General features: G+C 33.2%; 1 protein-coding gene and 2 non-coding genes across 4 annotated transcripts; 2 read left to right on the top strand and 1 right to left on the bottom strand.

The window, feature by feature from the left end:
- Positions 1-12,380: 12,380 nt before the first annotated feature.
- Positions 12,381-17,528, top strand: LOC132045570 (serine/threonine-protein kinase SAPK3-like). Of its 2 annotated transcripts, XM_059436158.1 has the most exons (9): positions 12,381-12,523; positions 13,336-13,410; positions 14,422-14,523; positions 14,614-14,667; positions 14,768-14,860; positions 14,950-15,042; positions 15,685-15,789; positions 15,906-16,004; positions 17,031-17,528. In XM_059436158.1, exons 1-9 carry the CDS (start codon positions 12,401-12,403, stop codon positions 17,304-17,306), a joined length of 1,020 nt encoding a protein of 339 aa, XP_059292141.1. In that variant the 5' UTR covers positions 12,381-12,400; the 3' UTR covers positions 17,307-17,528. The 2 variants fall into 2 exon arrangements, with proteins under 2 accessions (XP_059292141.1, XP_059292142.1); XM_059436159.1 differs by lacking the exon at positions 14,950-15,042.
- A 1,017-nt stretch (positions 17,529-18,545) lies between these two features.
- TRNAW-CCA (transfer RNA tryptophan (anticodon CCA)) lies at positions 18,546-18,617 on the top strand. Its single transcript has one exon. It is a non-coding gene; the product is annotated as a tRNA-Trp (tRNA).
- A 1,003-nt stretch (positions 18,618-19,620) lies between these two features.
- Positions 19,621-19,692, bottom strand: TRNAW-CCA (transfer RNA tryptophan (anticodon CCA)). The gene has a single exon. It is a non-coding gene; the product is annotated as a tRNA-Trp (tRNA).
- Positions 19,693-22,006: the final 2,314 nt, after the last annotated feature.

Below are 22,006 nucleotides of genomic sequence, written 5' to 3'. Positions count from 1 at the left end.
CCCCAAAGATTTAAACAGGTCAAAGATCTCTTCCAGTTCCCAGTCCTGCCAATTTCTTCTAAAATGGATATCCCAAATGTTTCTATCCCTATTGCTTGCAACTGTGGAGTCTGCTTCTGTTGCTATTAGGAAGAGTCTAGGATGAGAGTCTTTCAGGGGAATATTAAGCAACCACTTATCTTTCCAAAACTTTACAGAGGTGCCATTTCCAATCCTAAAGGACACTTCCTGGAAGAAGTCATCCTTCATATTATTAATGTACTTCCAGCGACCAACACCATGAGGGGCTGTATTTTGCTTGGTGCACCAGTTGTCAAGTTTCCTATACTTCATGTTGACCACTTCTTTCCAGAGGCTAGGTGTCTCCTGGCCATACCTCCACCACCATTTCATTAGTCGGCTCTTGATGTGTTTGTTTAGACCTCTTATTCCTAACCCACCCTGATCCCTTGGTAGGATAACCTTTTCCCATTTCACAAGGTGAAATTTGTGGTTCGGAACTTTACACTTCCAATGTATGTAACTTACTTATAGTACAGTCAAACCTCTCTATAACAACATCGTTTGTTCCGATATATTTTGGCTACTATAGCCAAATGTTGTTATAGACAACATACATTACAACATAACATGAACAGTCTGTTCTAGAACAGCTGGGCCCTTACAGTGAAATGTTGTTAGAGACAATGGATACTATAAAAAGTTCTGACTTTAATCTGTATATCCTTATTTTATGTTTATCAGTTTGCCAGCTAAATAAAATACACGAGGTAAACTGCTGGAAAATCTTGATTCTCAAAAAAGATCAAAACTTTCTAATGAAATCTTGAATTTTGATTTCCAAAAGTATAAATATTTCATCTTCGGGAAACCAAACGGTACAAATTTCAAAATTTGCCTTAACCACCACCCACGCACCCACGCCGTTCTCTCTTTTCATGACCCATTAAGAACAAATATGGGTCACTCTCAAACTAGTTGAGTTACATCCATTTAATCCCCTTTCATGACCCATCATAAAATTATATTCTAAGAAAGCAAGCACCAACAAGTATAAAAACAAATACACAGAAATCCATGCATGTAAAAAAGTTAACAACCAAGAAAAAAATTTTAAGAAAAGAAAACATACCGATCAGACAGTCCACTGAACAGACAAACAAAAAGAGCCCGAGAAGGAATTAAATAAATAGTAGTTCAAAAGTGAGCTTCCAAGGAACTTATGTATATGTAATATATATAGAGAGAGTCATACTTAATGAAGTTTGGGAAGGTGGTGAGCAAGAGAAAAAAATAGTAATAAGTAGTAGGAGTGATGCGCACGCGTTATTTTAGAACGTGGCAGTACAGGATAGGTTCTGGACAAAAAAGAATATTCTATCGATCCAAAAATAGAAATACTAGATTAAAACATTAAATTCGTGTTAATCTATTAGGAGTAGTAGTATTAAGCGATAATTAAGGTGATAATACATATTTTTAATTATAGTTCAATAATAATATACAGGTACATATCGCATGTTTTTTTTCTCCCATACGGTGTTTGTATCCTACATTTGATCCTGACTAACTTCCACACATAATTTTTTTCATACCTAAGTCTTGAAGTCGAGACTTTTGGTGTCGGGAACATATTTATCTCACCACAGCTCTTATTGATCTTTTTTTCTTAGAAAATTCTCATTAATTAATACTAATAATGCATGTTATGTATTTATAAATTTGATATAAATTTCTGTTGTGGACAACTTTATTTCTTGGAATTGATCCCTAGATTAAAGAAGTTCCCATACTAATTAACAATAATATTATTTCGTGATCACATAACTTTCAATGTACACAGTAGTGTGATTAATGAGTGAATAATAGTCTCTATTCTAGCTCCTACTATTTTGATACAAAAAGTTTTATGGAGTGGCAAAACTGGTTAAGATACTTAGTTGTTAGAATTATTTGTGTGGTAAGATACCACTGGTATCCATATATTACCTTAACTTAAAAATGGCCGTGTTCTTTCTTTGGCTCTTGGAAAGCGTTGATAATATATCATTAGACATGTGTTCGCTGTATCTAAGACAAATTATCTTTACAGTATTGTCTTAATGCATAATCAGAGGTAAAATTTTAACAAACACCCACAAATGAGGTTTGCTCAACCGAACGGGCTGGTACACAAAAATTAAATTCTTCCTTTTTTGTCCAAAAAAAGGTATTCATAAATTCTACATAGATTTTCAAGCATACTTTTTGCTGATTTACTAATCAAGAGAATATTCCTTTTTTTCGTTTTTTCCAACTAGAATGTTTCTTTTTCTATTCTGAGGAAACTGGGAAGAAAAACCTTATAACTATTCTATTATGGAAGAATTAGTAGTTAACTCCTGAAATGATTATTCAATAGAGTTTATATCTCTTTTCGTTTTTGACTTTCTTTAACTGGCTGCCATTTATTGAATAAACAACATCATCTGATCTTTCATGGATATGATAAGAGAATTACAAGATAAATATCATGTTAGAAAATCATGTGGCTCACGTAGATATGAAAGTTGTTACTCCTATTTATTTTCTGAAATGAAAATCAATACTACGATAACTATTTTATCATATCATCAATTCGTGAATATTTTATAAAGTGTTTCTGTAGTCCTCTGATCTTTACTCTGTGAATGCTCTCAATGTCACAACAACTTGAACAAACGTTTAAACAGTTCCCTTTCATTTACTATATTTTTTGCGTTTTCTTTGCCTTTTCTTTTATTTTTCCCTTTTCAATAAGTAAATCACAAATATGGTAATAATTCACGATATTAACAACACTATGTCGGCAGTTAAAAGGAAAGACGTCAAGGTTCAAAGCCTAAAATCAGCAACACAATTGCAAATGATTATTACTTCTTAGTTATAGTTTTGTTAATCGCAGTATTTAAATTATTAATCAACTTTACTTCTCATCTTGCTTCTTTAATTAGTTCTTCAACATTATTAATGCTGGCGCTGGAAGGCTTGGAAGAAAACTAACCCATCCGCTTCGTTCATATAACACTATTTTCTTATTAGTTTATGCATAAAAGAATGGTACACTAATTTTGTTCATTAATAACAATTTTTTATAGCCATAAAATGTTATGACATGTTTAGAATCATAAATTTTTTCATAACCATATAAATATTAAATATATTTAAGATTACAAACTTAAAGAGAGATTCTTCATTTCTAAATCTGGCTATCTTTTATAACTGTGTATGATGAATATTCTTGAACAACGTAACGTGGTTGATGGGACCAAAATGTTCCCCTGATTACCCTTTGTTCCGTCCAATCTTTTCCTAATTAAAGCACATTTTCTATTTTAGGCAGTTACATACTTTTATGGTAGGGCTAATTAGTACCTATTAAATACCCTTTGTCATTGCAACTGGCGAAAGGTTTCGCATGTGAATTGTCCTTGCAGTATCTTTTGACTCTTCCATTAACAAAGAAAGCCACTAACAATGTTGTAGAAAGGCCTTTTCCTCTAAAAATCTATTGGTATTTTTCTAAAAATTTTCAGTAATGCATTTTATTAATTGTCGAACAAAAATATAAATAGTAGAATTTTTAAATGAAAAAATTGTAAAGCCTTACGAATTATAATGGGAACTGTTAACAATGCATTTTCCCATTGAAAATTGTTCGATGAGAGAGAAAAAATCATATTTTATAACACAAATTTCCTAAAAAATTATTTAGGAGAAAACACTATTTCTAGTAGTAGATATAATTAGGGGAACAAAACTATAGAGGTTTTGATAGTACTGTTGTCACTCTTCTCAAAAAACTTACTCCCACAGTCCCACTACATTGTTATGGCAAACGAGATTTAAACTGGGCAAAAACTTGAACTTAGACGCCAAGATACACCAAAGTACTGAGACGTGTGTGTGTATATATATAACTTTCATTTCAAAATTGTACTCTCTTTAGTTCTTATTACTAATTTGTTTCTATATATCTTGTGACACTCATTCTTGTAAAGAATAATACTACATAACACATCAAATGATCGAAAAGTAAAAGAAGGCCACTTAGAGCCCGTCATTGTAAGTTGGGCAATAATACGCTTTCGAATTTTTACAACATTGGGTGCATGTGTAGAATAAATGTATTAAAATAAGGCTCAAAAATAATTGAACTCATTTAAACTAAAGAAATACGTGTATAATTATGTGAATACATGAAACACTAGCCAAAAAAATAAGTTATTACTAACTTATTTTTTTCCAACCGCAAGAATAATTTAAAACAAATAAATATCCGAATAATTACGTGAATCCACAATAGATGTATTAAACACTTTGAACTTCTAAAATGTTAACGATGTCCTTTCATTGAAAAAGCAATATATATCTTTTTACCATTAAGGAGATAATCGATTATTTAATTGTTGACGACTTTCGTTATGCTTCCTTTTGCAGGGATAACTAACGTATTGATGAATAATTCACTTTATTTGCTAAAGTGGAACAAACCCGTTAGCTCAACACCTCTTGGATATCTATTCAACCAAAACATTATTTGAATCTTTAAAGTTCCAACAATATAAAAGGTAAAGTGAAAAAGAGACTAAGGGCAGACACGCCTTCCTGACCTTTTTGTCTAAACAAAATCGGTTGTAGCCAGTCTTTTTGAGTTGGAATATTCTGTGTTCTTTCTAAGAGCATAAACAATGGAGTATATTATAGTTTGGTGCATGAAGTATTTCGCATTTACGCAGGGTGTGAACAAGAATCACACCTTAAATATGTATTTACAAAGTTGGTTTGGTTTAATTTTTTTGGTATTTTTTGTTTAAAAATAAAATATAATCAGTATTTGAAGGTTTTATAATTAGAAACCAAAATCAAATCAAACTAAAAAAAATGTTTATTTGTTCTTTCGATTTTTTGGTTTCTCGTGAATACCTCAATAGGCAGCTTACTCTGATAAAAACATCAGTATGATTGATTTCACAATTCGAATTTATAACTATAGGCCACACAAAAATAACTTTACCTTTATTTCAAAGTTTCCCTAGAAGTATGCAGTTGTTGGACCTTGCATGTTTTGATGATTGACAAAATGAATGAACCAGGTCGATTATTAAAAAAAATTAATCATCTCGGAGTAAAGGATGCGGCGGCAAAACTCTTGGATTAAAGTAATTTTGAAATACGAAAGTGCTAATATACATGATCTAGGAGTCCTTGCAAGAATTATATAGGATAAACTTCGGACTCTCATGAAGCATATCAAGCCATGTGATAGCAAAGAGGTTGCCTCCATCTCAAATATTATTTCTCCTCTTTAGCCTTATCAAGTCACGTGTTTGTGGATCGAGTCAAATATACTCACAAGTCGCTACATATATGCAAGTCTTCTACTGAAGAAGGTCACACACTCATATAGAGAGAAAAGCATAAATTGAGTAAATAAGCAATAGCAATATTTGAGAGACTTCCCACTACTCGGTGTGACAATGAACCATATTGAAGAACCAATTTCACAGTGAAATGCTTTACAGTCTTCAAGTTTAGTATTTTGTATTAGGATTGTTTATCGAGTTGTACCTTTTCAACTTTCTTAGAAGTATTTTAATACGTATAAACAATTGTCAAATTCAGCTCCAAGTTGAGGGCAACTCGGAGGGGACTCAATAGTCTAGGTAGATTGTTGAGTGAGGGATTAGAGTTAGTTTCTAGGTTGTAAGCGTTGTAATATGAACTTGTTGAGGTTCACAATTTTAGTGGAGTTTGGGGTCGTTTGTTAATGTAGGTCGTATTTTTCACTCTTGTGAGGACGGATGTTTTCCATTTAAAAATATTGTGTTGTTACTTTTCTGTTTATCATTGTTCCGCAAACTGAACTTAGAAACAAATAAAGTACTTGATCCATCATCTAGAAGAAAATCAAACATAACCCAATTCACTCCCTCTTGTGCTATTTAGTTGTGCACAATATCAGCAGTAGTTGTTAAGAAACTTTACTATATCAGCTCTTTATTACAGGTCATTTTGGGGCAAAAGGAAGGAATTTAAACTCAAAGTGGTCAAAAGAAGCCGTTATATTGGTAGGATTCAAATGTATAATGTCCAAAAGTGCAAATCCCAATTTGTTTTATAAGAGTATCTATGAACAAATATAAATAATTTTGAGATAAAAAATAGTACTGTCTATCTCTTGTTTGATTATTAATTTTGGGATATAAGTTATTTCAGGATTAGAAATAGTATCAAGATAACTACAAATGATGGAATAATAGTACAGCGATTAGTTATTCCTGAATAAAACAATGAAAATGACAAAAATATCTCCGAGGTCCTCAAACCCTTTTTCTACAAAATAAGGTGGAGGTTATTTTTGTAATCAAATAATTTCTTCTTAGAAATTATGTAATGCCTGATATTTTTAATCAAATAAACTAAACAATCAATAAGAAATAAAATTAGAATAATTAATTCCAACATAATTTGTCTTCAAACCAAACGACCCTTAAAATGAGCTTTAGTTGTCGAAAAGTTATGCCTAATGGCCGAATGGGCTCGTTAGTTTGGTATGATTCATTTTTTTGACACGATTTCCCTTCTTTAAAGGTGCGTCTTTAAATTTTGTTAAAACTCCATTTGTGGTCTTTAAATAATGCCTCTCATATTGCTTGGTCTTTAATTTTGCCGCCGCGTTGCACATCGTTCACCATACATCAACCGGGTTCGAACCCCCGCTCGAAGCATAAATTAAAAAAAAAAAAATTAAACATTACCAAGTCTAGAGGACCGCATCTTTGTTAAGAGAACCAACAAAGTGCGGACCGAGCATACTTATGCCTTGGGCAAAAGGCATAAGTATGGTCGGATAACTTTGGTAATCAACAAATTTATCTTGAGCAATATACTCGTAATCGCATGATAGTTAAACGCACGTACCAATGCATCTTTTAAGAAGCATGGGGCGACTTTTTAGTTAAGGCACAACTAAAAGTATGCCCCATAAGGCATAAATAAAAGTATGCCCCGTAAGGCGGAACTTTCATTAAGGCATAACTAAAAATGTTGCCTTATAGAACAAAGTCTATGTCTTAAGGAAAAGTTATGCCTTATGGGCATACTTGATTTTTCAACTAATATCCATAAGGTATAACAAAAGACTTTTAATTAAGGCTTAACTAAAAGTTTACCCATAAGTATTAAATCATATACGACAAACCGATACAGGCATATCACAACAAAATTTGGTAATTCCTTAACAAAAATGCGGTGGGGGCATAAAGTAAATTTAAACTGTCATTAATACAAAAAAGTTTTAAATTTTGGCATGAGAGTTCGAACCCGGAACCTATAAGTTTTATATGCCATGATAAATTCGACAAAATTTAAAGATTTAAACCAAAAATAGGAGATAATTAATATGACATCTACAATCAACCACTATAATTAAGCTAGGAACTTAATTTTGCAACTTCTATAATTGACACTTTTTAGCCCAGCTCCAATTACCCCACTGACCTCAAGGGATGGGCTAAAGCTGGCCCATGAACCAACACTTTAAGATCAAAAGGGACTTTTTGTACGGATTGTCCTTCTTTTAATTTTTCGCACTTCTTTTTGCCTTATCACCTAATTTTCTCCTTACGGGTTGGACTTTTCAAACCCATTGAAAAAAAAAAAAATTCTTCCTTTTGCGGCGTATAAATCTTCTGCCCAAAACTGAGTTTGAACTTGTGCGCTAACTTTGGAGAATAAGCCTAACTTTGCTATAAAAGTGTACCATCGCCTTGCGATTTTTTTTTTTTGTGATTCATGGGAGATTGTAACCCCAAACCTCATGAATGAGGAAAATGGGAAAAAATTAAAGACCACCCCAAAATAAGGGCATTCCTGCGAATTGCCCGTGGGGAAATTGACATCTTACTACACGTATTACATAGTATTAGTAGAATCCAAAATTCCTATTTCATCCAAAACTACCCACGCACTAAAATTGACAAGCTAATTTTTATTTGAAATGTTTTATGGGCCTCCAAAACTAATCCAGCCCCACCCATCCCTATCGGAAGAATGAAAACAATATGCCCGATCCATCGTCACCTTTTGATAATAAATCATAATTCTTTAATTTAAATTTAATTTAAAATTGTAACATAAATATTTATAACAATATTAACCACTTTTTTACTACTTGCTAACCAAATCCCTGCTTTTTAATAATATAAAATGATTCTAATAATTTATTAAGTTTGACTTCAAGTAAAGATTTGATTGTATGTCTTCGGTAAACTTCCGTCATTCTATGCAAATATTTTGGGTACACAACAAGAAAACAATCTTGTTTTTCCGTGTTCATCCGGTGAATAACTTTTGACATTTAATACTTAATATCACTCGAACTTTTAGAGATATTTTTTTTTCAAACGAATGAATAAGTAGCAATAAAACTAGCTAAAGAGGAATATTAACCTATCTTTGTTCAGATCGTTCATTGAAGAATGACAAATAAAATGGCAATAGTTCCATCCATTGTACGAAAACAGAAAAAAACTTGGCTTGGCACCTATGATGTATCCAACACCATTACATCATATTTCAGAAAACGTAAACTTGGGGGATTTTTTTTTAATTAAATTTTTAGTGAAAGTGAAATCAATGTTAATGGACCACCAAAAATTCGTTCTTAAATGGGCTTAAAATATTCAAGCCCAATCCTATCAAATCACGGGCTGGGTTGGGTCGGCCCACGGCCTTAGCCCATATTAACGGCTCTAAGTCTTGACAAATTTTAACCCAAAACATTTTATCATATTTTAAGCCTAAAAAATATTGGCACTAAGTAACCAATTAAGAAAAGAGGTTGCTTAATTATAGGAATGCAAATATTTAAGCATTTTTATAATGTTTGAGTAAAATTAAAAAAGTTCTTTTAAACACTTATTTTTAAGCTAAAATGACAAAAATAAGCCAAAAGTCATAAACTAGAATTCTTAACTTATGGCTTTTTACTTATAATTCAATTGGCAATTTGCACCTTTGCCCTTCGTTGGGGGTGGTCTTTAATGCTTTCCCCTCAAATTGTTGGTCTTTAATTTTTGCCCTTTGCTTAAAATACCCGAGGTTCTGGGTTCGAACCCCGCTTAATCATAAAAATAAAAAATAAAAAATTGCAAGGTAAGGCTTTTTTAAAAAGTTTAACATATGCAGCAGTTTTTGCCTTAAGGCATAACTAAAACTCTACAGAATACGACAGACTTTGCCTTAAGGATCAGTCTGCCTTATGCGACAGATTTTGGTTAAGGCATCCGGCAGACTTTTTGCAAAGCCTTGCCTTGCGATTTTTTTTTTTTGATTGAGCAGGGGTTCAAACCCAGAATCTCGGGATATTTTCGGCAACTTTTTTAAGCGAAAGTCAAAAATTAAAGACCAATAATTTGAGGGACAAAATTAATGACCACCCCAATAGAAGGGCAATCTGCACAAAAAAATATAATTCAAAAGCCATAAGCCCATTCAAACCTCATAACCAAGAGTCAAGACCCTAATATAGATACCAAACATGACGGGGGAAACCCAGAAAAAAGAAAGAAAGAAGAATGCACTGTTAATGGGATAGATAGGACGGTGGCATAAACATCATTTGACGATAGAAAGTTTTCAAAATCAAGATAAGACGTGAAGAGGAAATTTTTTAAAATGTGCCTCACATGTAAGGCACTTTTTTGTGAGATAAAAAAATGAATCCAAAATTTTTAGACCCAAAAATATAAGACGTGGATTTATTTTTTTATCTTATAAAAAAAAAGCCTCACACAATTAATGTCAGTTTTATCATATCCATAGTAAAACTTTTCCGTGAGGAGTGTACATCTAATTTGGACATAAAACGGAATGACAGCCATCAACCGACCAGTTATAATAGGACCCAAACATCTGTTTGTCCTTTCAAACTGTCAGTTCCTAAGTAGCTCTCCCATTCATACAATCCTTAGTTGCGCGCGTAATGCAATTATTTCGGGTGTGTTTTATGAACTTTTTTCCCTCTAAAATAAGTCATTTTCTGATAACCAAATACCAAAAAAAAAAGCTTTTTCACTTGTATTTCTTCATAATCCGTTGATAATTTCCTCATTTTAGAAATTATTGAGTAGTGAGAAAATATTATTAAGAAAATAATTTTTGTTGTATCAAACACACGATAAACGTTTGATTTTGTACCCCAATCCTCCTACAGTTAGTACTTCTGTTTTTTAATAGAGACGGAATGGATAAAAATTTTCCTTATTACAAAAAAAAAAAAAAAAGAAGTTGTGTTCACTAAACAAAGATCGCGTGTGAGTAGGGATATAATAGCTCAGTTGGTTGGCTATCTGAACTTTTACCTTGTTGGTGAGAGTTTGAATCCCTACATTGTAATCTTCTCCCCATTTTCTCTTTCCCTACCCCCTATATAATAAAAATAGTTTTTTTTTTTTTTTAAAAAGATCGCGTGTGACCAGCCATTTTTAAAAGCAACGGATGGTAATAAAATGACAAGTACATGTAGAAGGTCGGTATGCCTAATTTCAGCAATGGGCCAGTTGCCCACGATGGCAAGCCACACCAACACCCACGTCACCAAACAGGGGTCCCACGTGTAGTCACAGGTTTACTAAAAATTTAAATTATAGTGTCGTACTATCATATTAGTATAATTTAATAGAAATACCTGAATATTATTTAATTTTCCATTTTATAATACTCCGGTAGATTTTGTTGTAATAAGGTTAATACTCCGGTAGATTTTGTTGTAATAAGGTAATCACTCTATTCTACTTTATGTGACAATTCTTTTACCTAGTACAAAATGTTAAGAAAATTATCTATCCAAAAACTCTTTAAATTTAAAGTATTTATTTTATTCTTAATGTCATAATTTTATAATTACATAAATATCACGACTTGTTTAAGACAACAAAATTAAAAAATTCTTTCATTCTTAAATCTTATGTCCAATAATATAAATTTATATAAAGTTAATGGCGGGGCTATTTACTTCGTACGTCTAACTTAGTGGGCGTTTGGCCATAAAAATTATTCGCTTTTTTCCGGAAATTTTTTTCACTTTTTTACTTTTAGCGTTTAGTCATAAAAATTATTCACTTTTTTCCGGAGTTGTATTCCGGAATACTAAAAATAAAAAAAACTTGTTTTTAATTTTTTTTCACTTTTTCCACTTTTTTACACTACATTTCACCAAAAATTACAATTTCAAAAACTATGGCCAAACACAACTCCAACTCCAACTTCAAAAATTCCAAAAAAAGTGAAAAAGTTTTTGATATTTATGGCCAAACGGGCCTAAATAATGCAAAATTTTGTACACTCTCTGCACCAAATTCTACTAAATAGTTGACTTCAGTTTGATTTGAGTTTTTTTTTTTCCTTTTCCAAACAAAGAAACTAATGTGTGAGCGACAATCGCTTTTTTATTTTTTATTTTTATTTTGGCGGACAAGTTTGCACTTAATTGTATTTGGAAAGTATCACCATATGCCTATTTTTGATTGGATATAGAATTTAAGATATTAGTGTAATATTTTATGGGGGTATGTTGCATTAATAATAGTGAAAATATATACTATTAAATACAGGGGCGAATTTGGGGCACGCGAATATATGTTCTATTCGTAAAATTAGATATTTTATGTATATATTTTTTAAAATTGGTATAATATTACCTACTGAAACACATGTTAAAAGAAGGCTAAATGGTTCATTTGGTTAAAGGTTGAGGTTTATACTTATATATCTTGGATCAATTCCCACTTAACATATTCTTTTTTTTTTTTTTTTTTTTTAATTATGAACTCATGTTCTAAAAATTCTATATTTATCTCTGATTAAATAGTACTAATTAAAAAGTTAGTTCACAGTGCTCAAAGTTCTAATTGTTTGGTGTATATAATTGTATTCTTGAAAATTGTAAAATTTGATACTACTAAAGTAGTGGGTACTCGTAGAATAACTCAAAGATTTTGTTTATGATTCAAAAACTGTTTTCCGTGGCTCTGTTACGCCATCTTAACTCATCAGCTTATACAAGTGTCATTCACTCTTGAAAAAATTGTCCAAAAAGAAAGATCGAACATTGAACCAACCCCTTAATAAATTTCGTGTCCTTTAGTGTATCCACGTGCTCACATTCTCAACGTTTTGCAAAATTTTAAAAAGATTTGATAATTTATTATAAATAGTGTCAGTTCTTGAAGTTGAGCTAATTTAAGAAACCGGGGCTGGCCAGAAAGGCTACTTTTTTTTTTTTTTTTAGGAGAAAAAGGTTCTTACTTTATGTAGCTTTTGAGTATCATTGGTGGGTATTTCAAATTTGTCTTAGTTTGAGTTGGATTGAGGTGAAATGGAGGAAAGGTATGAGCCACTGAAAGAACTTGGTTCTGGGAATTTTGGAGTGGCAAGGCTAGTGAGGGACAAGAAGATTAAAGAACTTGTTGCTGTCAAATACATTGAAAGAGGGAAGAAGGTATTTTTCTCTTGTCAACATGATTTCTTTCCAATGTTATCAATGTAAATTTGTAAACTTTGTCATGATTTAAAACTTGGTCAAGTTGAAAGTTTAACTGGATGTTTATCAATTCTTATTTGAGGTTAAGCTTGGACATTCTTGCTAACAAAAAAATTAACTTTAAGTTTGATCATTGCATCTTAGTGATGGGTGTGTGAACAAAGTCCTATATTGATAGCTGAAAAGAAAAAAGAGTTATTTATAAGGTGTCGCATACTCTTAATGGTGTGAGACCTTTTGAAAAATGCATGCGGACTTGGCCCAAAGCGGACAATATCACATCATGTTAAGAATATTGGACCGTTTAGCCCAACACTTAGTGTATTGTGAAGGTGTTTTCATGCATTTTGGTGGTATATGTAGAATTTTTGGAACAGAATTTATTTCGGTTGTCCTTTGGAATTTTGGGAAATTGAGTAGGAGTATTTGTTTGATGTTGATGACATTTCCCCCTTCTCCACTCTTTTTTATTTTTTGTTGATTTCTTGACCCCAACACTGTTTGGTGTTTGAAGCATAGTTGATTGATCTTAGTTTCTTGACTGAGTTAGTGTATTGCTGTCTGCTTTGTTTTATAATCGATTCACCTGGCAACAATCTAGTGAGGAGAAACATTGGGTTGGTACTGGAAAAGCTCCGGTACATTTTCTCTAATTTATCGGATTCATGTCTAAAAAATGTCATATGCTTTATCTCCAGTGTAGAAAAAAGGTTTTAATGTTCTCTGGTTAAGTTAGCCTCATTTAAATGATGTGTATTTGTCTGTTTCAGATTGACGAGAATGTGCAGAGGGAGATCATAAATCACAGATCATTGAGGCATCCTAACATTATCCGATTTAAAGAGGTAAATACCTCCTTTTTCTCCTGATATGAAGACTTACAACAACCATAATAACAACAAGAACGCCTTAATTCTAAGATTACGAACATGACTTGAGTATATACTTCAATTTACTAGATTGAGTAGGTTGTGCTAGGTAATTTTAAGTCCTCCTGTTGTTTCTCAGAGCTTCTTTCTTGGCTTTCGTCTTCTCCTGCTCCATTTTAAATGGCAAACCAGCGTCATGTTGAGATTAAAACACTTCATAGATACTTGCCTTGACTAGATTGAGTAGCTATTTGGCTTATTAGTCAATTCTAACAATAATAAGTAAAAAGCCTGGGTTTGTTTTGGTTAAAGTTCTTAAGCAAAAGAATGATGCTTTCAAAAATGTCCATGTATATCCTCAAGAAGCTTGATTTGAGTAGCCTCGTTTACACTTAATGGTTATCAACAGAACGTAAGTGCCCTACTAGGAAGAAGGCAGGAGAATAAAAGAAAATGGATAATGCTCATCTTTCTTCTAAGCAATGCATATTATCCCCTTTATTTTCTGTATGATTCATATTTAATAATCACATAGTTGCCTGTCCGGACTAGCTCAAAACATTCTACAGAGCATACAAGATGGAGTAAAATTATCATCCCCTTGCACATCCTCATAAACCATAAGCTCTTTCTCTGACTGAGCTACCACTTAACAACTGATAATAATCTGAATATCCTGAACAAAAATTCTTTCTGGATAAATTGAAACAGATATAAGTTACAATAGTTCTGCTTACATATGTAATGAGTGCATAACTGGTGTAGTTTTTGCTAAGAAATGTCATCCCGAGGAACTCTACAAATGTTTGTTTTTGTGGTCTAAGGCAATTATCACACTGCATTGCATAACCCTTTTCAGAAGCTTTGATCTTTGCGCTTAAGAGTTAATGTTATGTGGTATGTCACAATCTCTAATTTATAACTATTGAAGTGCTTTATTGCCTCTTGCTGTGTCATAGTTAACATGGTATGACCCTTTTGTTATAGGTATTGTTAACTCCTACACATTTAGCAATTGTGATGGAATATGCAGCAGGGGGAGAACTTTTTGCTAGAATATGCAGTGCTGGAAGATTTAGTGAAGATGAGGTTATAAACATATCCAACTTATTCTTTACTTGCATTTGGTGAGAATGAGATGTTATCCCTTATCATTTCATTTTGTTCTACCGACAACAGGCTCGCTTCTTCTTCCAACAACTAATATCTGGAGTCAGCTACTGTCATTCAATGGTATAAGTTTGAAAATACTTTTCTTTTATTCTTTTATGATATACATATACTCATGATTCATTTAATAATCTTCTAAAGCAATACTTCTATTTCACTGCAGGAAATCTGTCACAGGGATTTGAAACTGGAAAACACACTCCTTGATGGAAGCCCAACACCACGTCTTAAAATATGTGATTTTGGCTATTCTAAGGTTTCTTGTTTTCTAGTTGAGAAGTTATCAACTATCATATATCTAGTAGGACATTGCATTTTTTATTTACTATTTTCTTCATCATGCAGTCCGGGTTATTACATTCACAACCCAAGTCAACAGTAGGAACACCTGCTTACATTGCTCCAGAGGTCCTGTCACGGAAGGAATATGATGGGAAGGTATATATAGAATCTTGCAGAATTCTCTGACAAGCTGTGGTTCTCCCTTTAAACCCCATCCCCCTTTCCATCTTCCTTCCATTCTAGCTAAAGTAAAATCCTCAAGCATCACAAGCATTGCAGTGACCTGATAATTTTATTTTATCGATTTCGCTTTCACTAATCTGCTAGGGGCCTTTGTTTGCATGGAGCAGTCGGTATATTTGGGATTTTACTAATAATTGCAGTAGTGGATATGCTTCAAATTTTTTGTGCAAAAGAATATTAGAAAAGATGAGTAAATTTATGGATGAAGTACTGATCTGTTGCTCCGTTGAAATAAAGTATATGTTATCTGCTTAGAGACTGTAACAAATCTGATGAAGAACCTGGTATGAGCATTTACTAGCGTCTATTTCTAGGTTTGTTTGCACGAGGGAAGTACTACCCTACTGTTGAACCGTTTGATGTAGCACAGTTCGTCTTAGATAAATGTGTGGGCCTAAAGCAAACCCTTTACTAAGAACTTATTAAACCTTATAAAAACTTGCTTGCTCATTTGATCACGGCTGTTTCTGAGTGCCTGAATGCTGGTTTACATGTGGTTCATTTTGAGTTATTTTAATTGAATATTCTGCATATCTGAAAGTCTTGCATTTTTAGGTTGCCGATGTGTGGTCATGTGGGGTGACACTGTATGTGATGTTAGTAGGAGCATACCCTTTTGAGGATCCTGAAGATCCTAGAAATTTCCGTAAAACTATCCAGGTGAGTTTGTTAATACTTTGATTTGAGGTTTGAACCAAGTTAGCTTTTATTCTGAATGATGGTTGATTATTTTTGTCTCAATCAGCAGCTGAAGAACTGTTTGTTTCCTTTTACAGAGAATAATGAGCGTCCAGTATTCCATACCCGATTATATACGAATATCTGCAGATTGCATGAACCTTCTTTCTCGAATATTTGTTGCGAATCCATCAAAGGTAAGCTTCATTTACTGAACTTGCTAGCGCATTGATACTGCAGTGGTTTTTGATGAAAGATTCTTTTTCTTTTACACATTAGAAGCAAGCTTTCTTGTTATGCATTGTAAAGTTATTCCTGTTGGCGATAAAATTAACCAAAATAATTGATACGATTCAACCTATGAAACTCTAAAAACTTAAAGAACAAGAAAATGGAAAATAGGGATGGGGAAGATTAGGAATGGAAGAAAGGTAGATGGATAAATACTAGACCCAATTGATAAGAAATCTATAGACAAACTTAGGTATTTGAAACCTAAACCCTCCTAATGGAATTTCAATCAATGAACCTTAGCAATTTGTAATCCAAGCAGTTACCCAATTTTGGAAGACCACAAATGAGCAACTCAATATGATTCCAATGGAAATAAACAATTCACTTTGCAACTAAGAATCACACTTAGAATTATGCAACCAAACAAACTATATTATGATTAATAACCTAACAAAATATTACACTCAAGTTCTTCAATATTCAAGCTAAGGATGAAAATAAGACAAGTCTTCTATTTATAGTCTAGGGCTTTACACCAAAGGCCCAAAAGTGGCACTTTGCAAAATTACCCCCAAACATGGGTCTTCATTCATCCAATGGTCATAAACTTGCAAATGTGGCCTCCAATTTGAACCCTTTGTCTAGAATTGCATTCGTAGCAAAGATTTGCATCCAATGCCCACAGTTTGCAAAAATGTCTCTCTTTAACATCTAGCCACTTTGAGAGGAGGTATCTCTTGGTCTTCTAGGCCTCCCCAAGCTATTTCCCAAACATTGTAAGCTTTGGCAATCTTCTCTCCAAGATCTTCCAAGGCTCCTTTCTTCATGAACATGGCTTGCATCTCTTAGAGCTCCCTTGCTTGACTCCTAGTGAATGGCCTTGAGCTAGGTGGGGTCATATCAATAATGACGTTTTGAGTGGAGCATTAATTACTAAATTGTGTATACGCCAAATATTGGCTTAGTTGAAATATTTCAATTGGCTGCAGAGGATCACTATTCCAGAGATAAAGAAACACCCCTGGTTTCTAAAGAATTTGCCGAAAAACTTGATGGATGGCGAGAATGCGAATTATGGAGTGTCTTCTGATCAGCAACAGCAAAGAGTCGAAGACATAATGCGGATCATACAAGAATCAAGGATCCCTGGAGAAGGGTCAAAACCCGGGCAAGCACCTGCAGGGGCAACAGCAGACCCCGATGACATGGAAGGTGACTTGGAATCTGAAATTGACATCAGTGGTGATTTTGTCGATCATATCTGAGGTCGCCATTGTGAACTAGACTGAAAAAAGTTGTAGCATGCAACTTTGACTTGCTTATATGTAATGTAAGAAGACTATATGCTTTTGATTATGCACAGAAATATGAGTTTCAGGTATGCTCAACTGTATGAAATGTATTAGCCAGCAACTAGAGTTATGTGTTTACTGTTCTGTTAACAATGGACATGTCAGGTTATTTATACTAGTATCTTTCTTGATTCATAATTGACTGAACTATATTTATTTGATGGACATTGATTGGGCCATATTGCGTCAGCAACATTTAGAAAGACTAAATATTTTACATTTAGAGATTAAGTTGTTTTTCTGAATATATTTGTGGATGGAAGGCAGGTTTATATTTCTTGGTTTTAATAGGACCCCTTACACAACTAAAAAACTTCTATTTTCCCACTGAAAAATATTCAATGGCTATTTCTCACTGAATGTCGGTGGGAAAAATCTAATAGTAGTGTTTTCACACCGAAAAAGTATGAAATTTTCTAGCGTTTCAATGGGAACCTGTTTTTCACCATACATTTTTCCAGTGAGGTTGTTCAGTGGGAATGAGGTGGGAAAATCATATTTTATAAAACAAATTTCCCATTGAATGTTGGTGGAAAAACCCTCTATATCCACTAGTGTTATAAGCATAGTTTAATCTATTATTACCTAAAACCAATCAAGTTAATAATGGCAAATCAAGAAATAACACTTTGTGTATGAATTATAGAAGATCTCCTTTAAGATCAATCAATTTCATCGATTGAGTATGATTGTAAGTGTACTTGTATCTATTATACCAATAATATCAATGAACTCGATTACCACAATATTTCCTCGATTGCCTTTTTTTTTAAAGTAGCTTTTAGGGTCTATTTATTAGTTCAAGAATCCTCTTATAATAAGAGTCTTATTGATTGAAATGAAAGAATTAGTAAATATGTTCTTCAGAATAAAAATGAGTTAAGGTTATGAACTTATAATTTGATGATCGAGTCGATTTTATGATTATAAGTTGGTTCGAAATCGAAACGCTCCATTACCAAAAAACGAATAATTTTTTTTTCCACCTACAGATTGGTGTAGCAACTTGAATGAGGACGCATCACAGGGGATGAATAGATGGTTTCTTTTGTTTGATTGAGGTAATATGGCATGTCCTTATTGGATATGTTTGACATTTTTTTACACGTATAATATTGTCTATATATATTAGAAACTGTTTCTCTAACAACCGGATCCGTGGCGCAATGGTAGCGCGTCTGACTCCAGATCAGAAGGTTGCGTGTTCGATTCACGTCGGGTTCAATCCCCCCGATCCATATCCGGTCCTTTTATAATTTTTTTGACAGCTTGATTATCCTGTTAATGATATATTCTTATTCGATGCAACCTTTATTCTCTCCCATGTGAAAATGTGCATCCAACTAGGTGCAATTTTATGGCTTCTTCCCAGGTGCACTCGGCAATAGTCCGCACAAACACATTATACACAAAGTCGCCCTTGAGCTTGTAACTTAGCAAGGAACTTATCTCCCATGCACGTTTCAAGGTAGTAGAGAAGCGAAGCACTTCAATTCATTGTAAATCTGTGATTGCCTTATTAATTTGGTTAAGGCAACCACGTAGTACCTCTCGTAGAGAGTGAGTGCACGTGCACTCGTTAACTTAGGAAAAAATTATATATATATATCTGAAGTAGGATCATATATTTCGTTAGCCACCCTAAAACACAAAAGCTGATTTGGTGCACTGGTTCAATGCGCGTCTTAGTCCCTCTGCCTGTGTTCGAATCTTTGTTGTTGCATTCTACATCATTTTTCCCAAAAAAAAAAAAAATGCATATAAAACACATAGGTAGCGAATTTCGAACCGGGAGTTATTTTTCTTGTTTAATTTATATTTATACAAGTACATTGGGTTTTATGTGTGCTTAACAACATTTCTTGACAAAGCAGTGTGGGTGTCGCGTGACACCGCTTCGCCTACCATGAATCCGCCTTTGGTGGTGCCCTGTCGCCTTCAAATCCTGAGTCCGGTCGAAATAACATAAGAGAACATTAGAATATGAAAAAATAAGATAAAGGAAGCCAAAAAGCTGCTCAAGCTTGCTAAGCACATATCACACAGGCACTTCATGAAAGTGGGGACTATGAGAAGGCAGAGTGCAGAGAAAAGAAGTCCAGAAACTATACAAATGGTCGAACATCTCCAGCAATAAGAAAAAGAAAAGAAAATGAAGTTGTTCGGTTGGGACTGGAGAAAAGACATGAAATTAATAAAAAGAGGACCGGACATGGATCGGGGGGATTGAACCCGACGTGAATCGAACACGCAACCTTCTGATCTGGAGTCAGACGCGCTACCATTGCGCCACGGATCCAGTAGTGTTGATTTGTGTATGAACTCTATATCTCCTGCAACTACATAAATAAAAGTCATTTAAAGTAATATCCTGATCTCTCCCTTTTTTTTTTTTTTTTTTGGGTGCAAAAAACGTCACTTAGCATGTCCAAGTAATGCTTACCTTTCATTTCAATTTTTTTTGTGTTACTTTCTTTTTTTGTCCGTCTCAAAAAGAATATATTTTTTCTTAGTATTTGACAACTCTTTAATTCCAATTTTTCACATGATGTGTTTAAGAAAGACAAGATTAAAGAGTGTTTTGTCGATTCTACATATTTTTAATTTAAAACCACAAGATTTAAAAGTCATTTTTACTTTTTACACTCCGTGCCAAATTAAAACCAAACAAATAAATTGAATAAAAAAAAGTAGTATTTTTGATAATAGAAAAATTGGATAATGCCAGCGTAGTGGAATTAGCACTGTTGAAAATAATGTAGCAAGCAAGAGACATTCTCTTATTTTTATTTTTTGGTGCACATGTAAAAGGATAATCATATAGACTAAGAGCCAGTTTGGATTGGCTTATAAGTTGCTGAAAATAGCTTATAAGCTGTTTTCAGTTTTTTTGAGTGTTTGGGTTTAGAACATATAAGCCACTTTGTGCTTAAATCAGTCCAAAAAAAATAATTGGGCCCGTTTGGCTTAGTTTATCTAAAAAGCGAATTATAAGTTGAAAATAAAAATTAAAATTTTTTTTAAACCCATCCAAACAGGCTCCAAACTTCACTGGCGGTAATCCAGTTTTGTGTTCATTACACAAAAGCCATTTTTCTTTCTTTTGTTACACTAAAATCATTTTACTTTGCTCCGGTAGTTGGTTATCATTCTATATCCCCATATAAATAAAACATGCATTATAAGTCATAAGTTAATTTATATACTATGTTCGATGAAATATGAAATAACTAATACATTAATAGCTAAACTTTGCATAACTAATTTCTGTATTATTAATACTTACCTAACTCTAAATACCAAACCAAACGATCCCTAAGAGTGTTCCCCATGCAACTCGGACAACCGACAATTCTTCCATTGTTATTTGTTAGACAAAGAGGAATATAGCTTGGGTGGGGTTCTTATTAATTCAGACTTCACAATACCATTATTCATTAGTGATGGACTTACTAACCATATATAGGAGCTATCTAGGTTGGTAGCTATCCTTCATTGGTACAATATACATGACATTTCTCAATTCGCACTATGGAAATGAAGTCAACAACTTGTACGCCAACACCATAGTATCTGTGGACACGCCAACACCATCTATTTGATCACCCAACAAATTAGCTCGACAAAAACTAGTGCACTAAAAGCTAGGCAAGAAGTGGGAGTGAAAAAAAAAAAAATGCGTAGGTTAATTTCTTTTTATGGTTTGTAAGAGGTGAGCAAATATATATACACACTTGTGAAAATCTTGTGTACCATCGAATAGAGGCTAAGAAAGAATACTACTCCTATCAACATGAAAGATCTTTCCGGCTATTTTTCTTATTTACATTTGGTTTCCACTTTCCACAGTGGGAATTCCATTAATCGTATATTCTCCGAACGGATTTATGATTTTTAAAGGAAAAAGGCTCAGATTTACCCTTCTACTTTAAAAAATTGTTTATTTACCCTTCTACTTTAAAAAATAGTTTACATTTAACTTCTGATGTAAACTATTTTTAAATTTGGTTTACATTTAAAAATAGTTTACATTTGGTTTCCACTTTCCATAGTGGAAACTGGAAAGTCCTTTAATCGTATATTCTCTAAATAGGTTTATGATTTTTAAAGGAAAAAGGGTCAGATTTATCCTTCTACTTTCAAAAATAGTTTACATTTAACTTTTGATGTACTTTAATTTGCGAACAAAACCACCCCATGCAGTTAAGAAAGTTGTTAACAATATATCCCTATTGTAACGGAAGTTCACTTGTCTCGACCCCAGCTTTTAAAAATAACATGTCGGACTCCATATTTATATTTATTTTTCACATTTGTTAGAATTATAATAAATAACCCAACCCAATGACCCAATTTTTCATATTTATGAGAATAAATAACCCAACCCGTTGGAACTCCATTTTTTTTATGCAAGCCATGCAGATTGGTTCTGTTGTTCCGTGAAAGTTCTTACCAAACGTTTTTACCAAGTGCTGGGCATTGTCACTTACTTCGAAAATTCCTTCCAACATTTTAATTTATTCTTTTTGTTTTATCAATGCTTGGCATGATGCATGGTTTGAGGTAAACCCTTATGAAAAAGGATACCATTTTAAAGATTGTCAGAACCATTT

Source organism: Lycium ferocissimum, unplaced genomic scaffold (genome assembly GCF_029784015.1).
Source record: "Lycium ferocissimum isolate CSIRO_LF1 unplaced genomic scaffold, AGI_CSIRO_Lferr_CH_V1 ctg7094, whole genome shotgun sequence".
In the NCBI taxonomy this organism is placed as follows: Eukaryota; Viridiplantae; Streptophyta; class Magnoliopsida; order Solanales; family Solanaceae; genus Lycium; species Lycium ferocissimum.
This window is presented reverse-complemented; position numbering and strand designations above follow the sequence as displayed.

Excerpts from the sequence above, each read along its gene's own strand:
- LOC132045570 (XM_059436158.1), top strand. The coding sequence starts at position 12,401 with ATGGAGGAAAGGTATGAGCCACTGAAAGAACTTGGTTCTGGGAATTTT. Across the intron at positions 14,668-14,767 it reads TCAGCTACTGTCATTCAATG|GAAATCTGTCACAGGGATTT; the intron begins GTATAAGTTTGA and ends ATTTCACTGCAG. Across the intron at positions 14,861-14,949 it reads GTGATTTTGGCTATTCTAAG|TCCGGGTTATTACATTCACA; the intron begins GTTTCTTGTTTT and ends TTCATCATGCAG.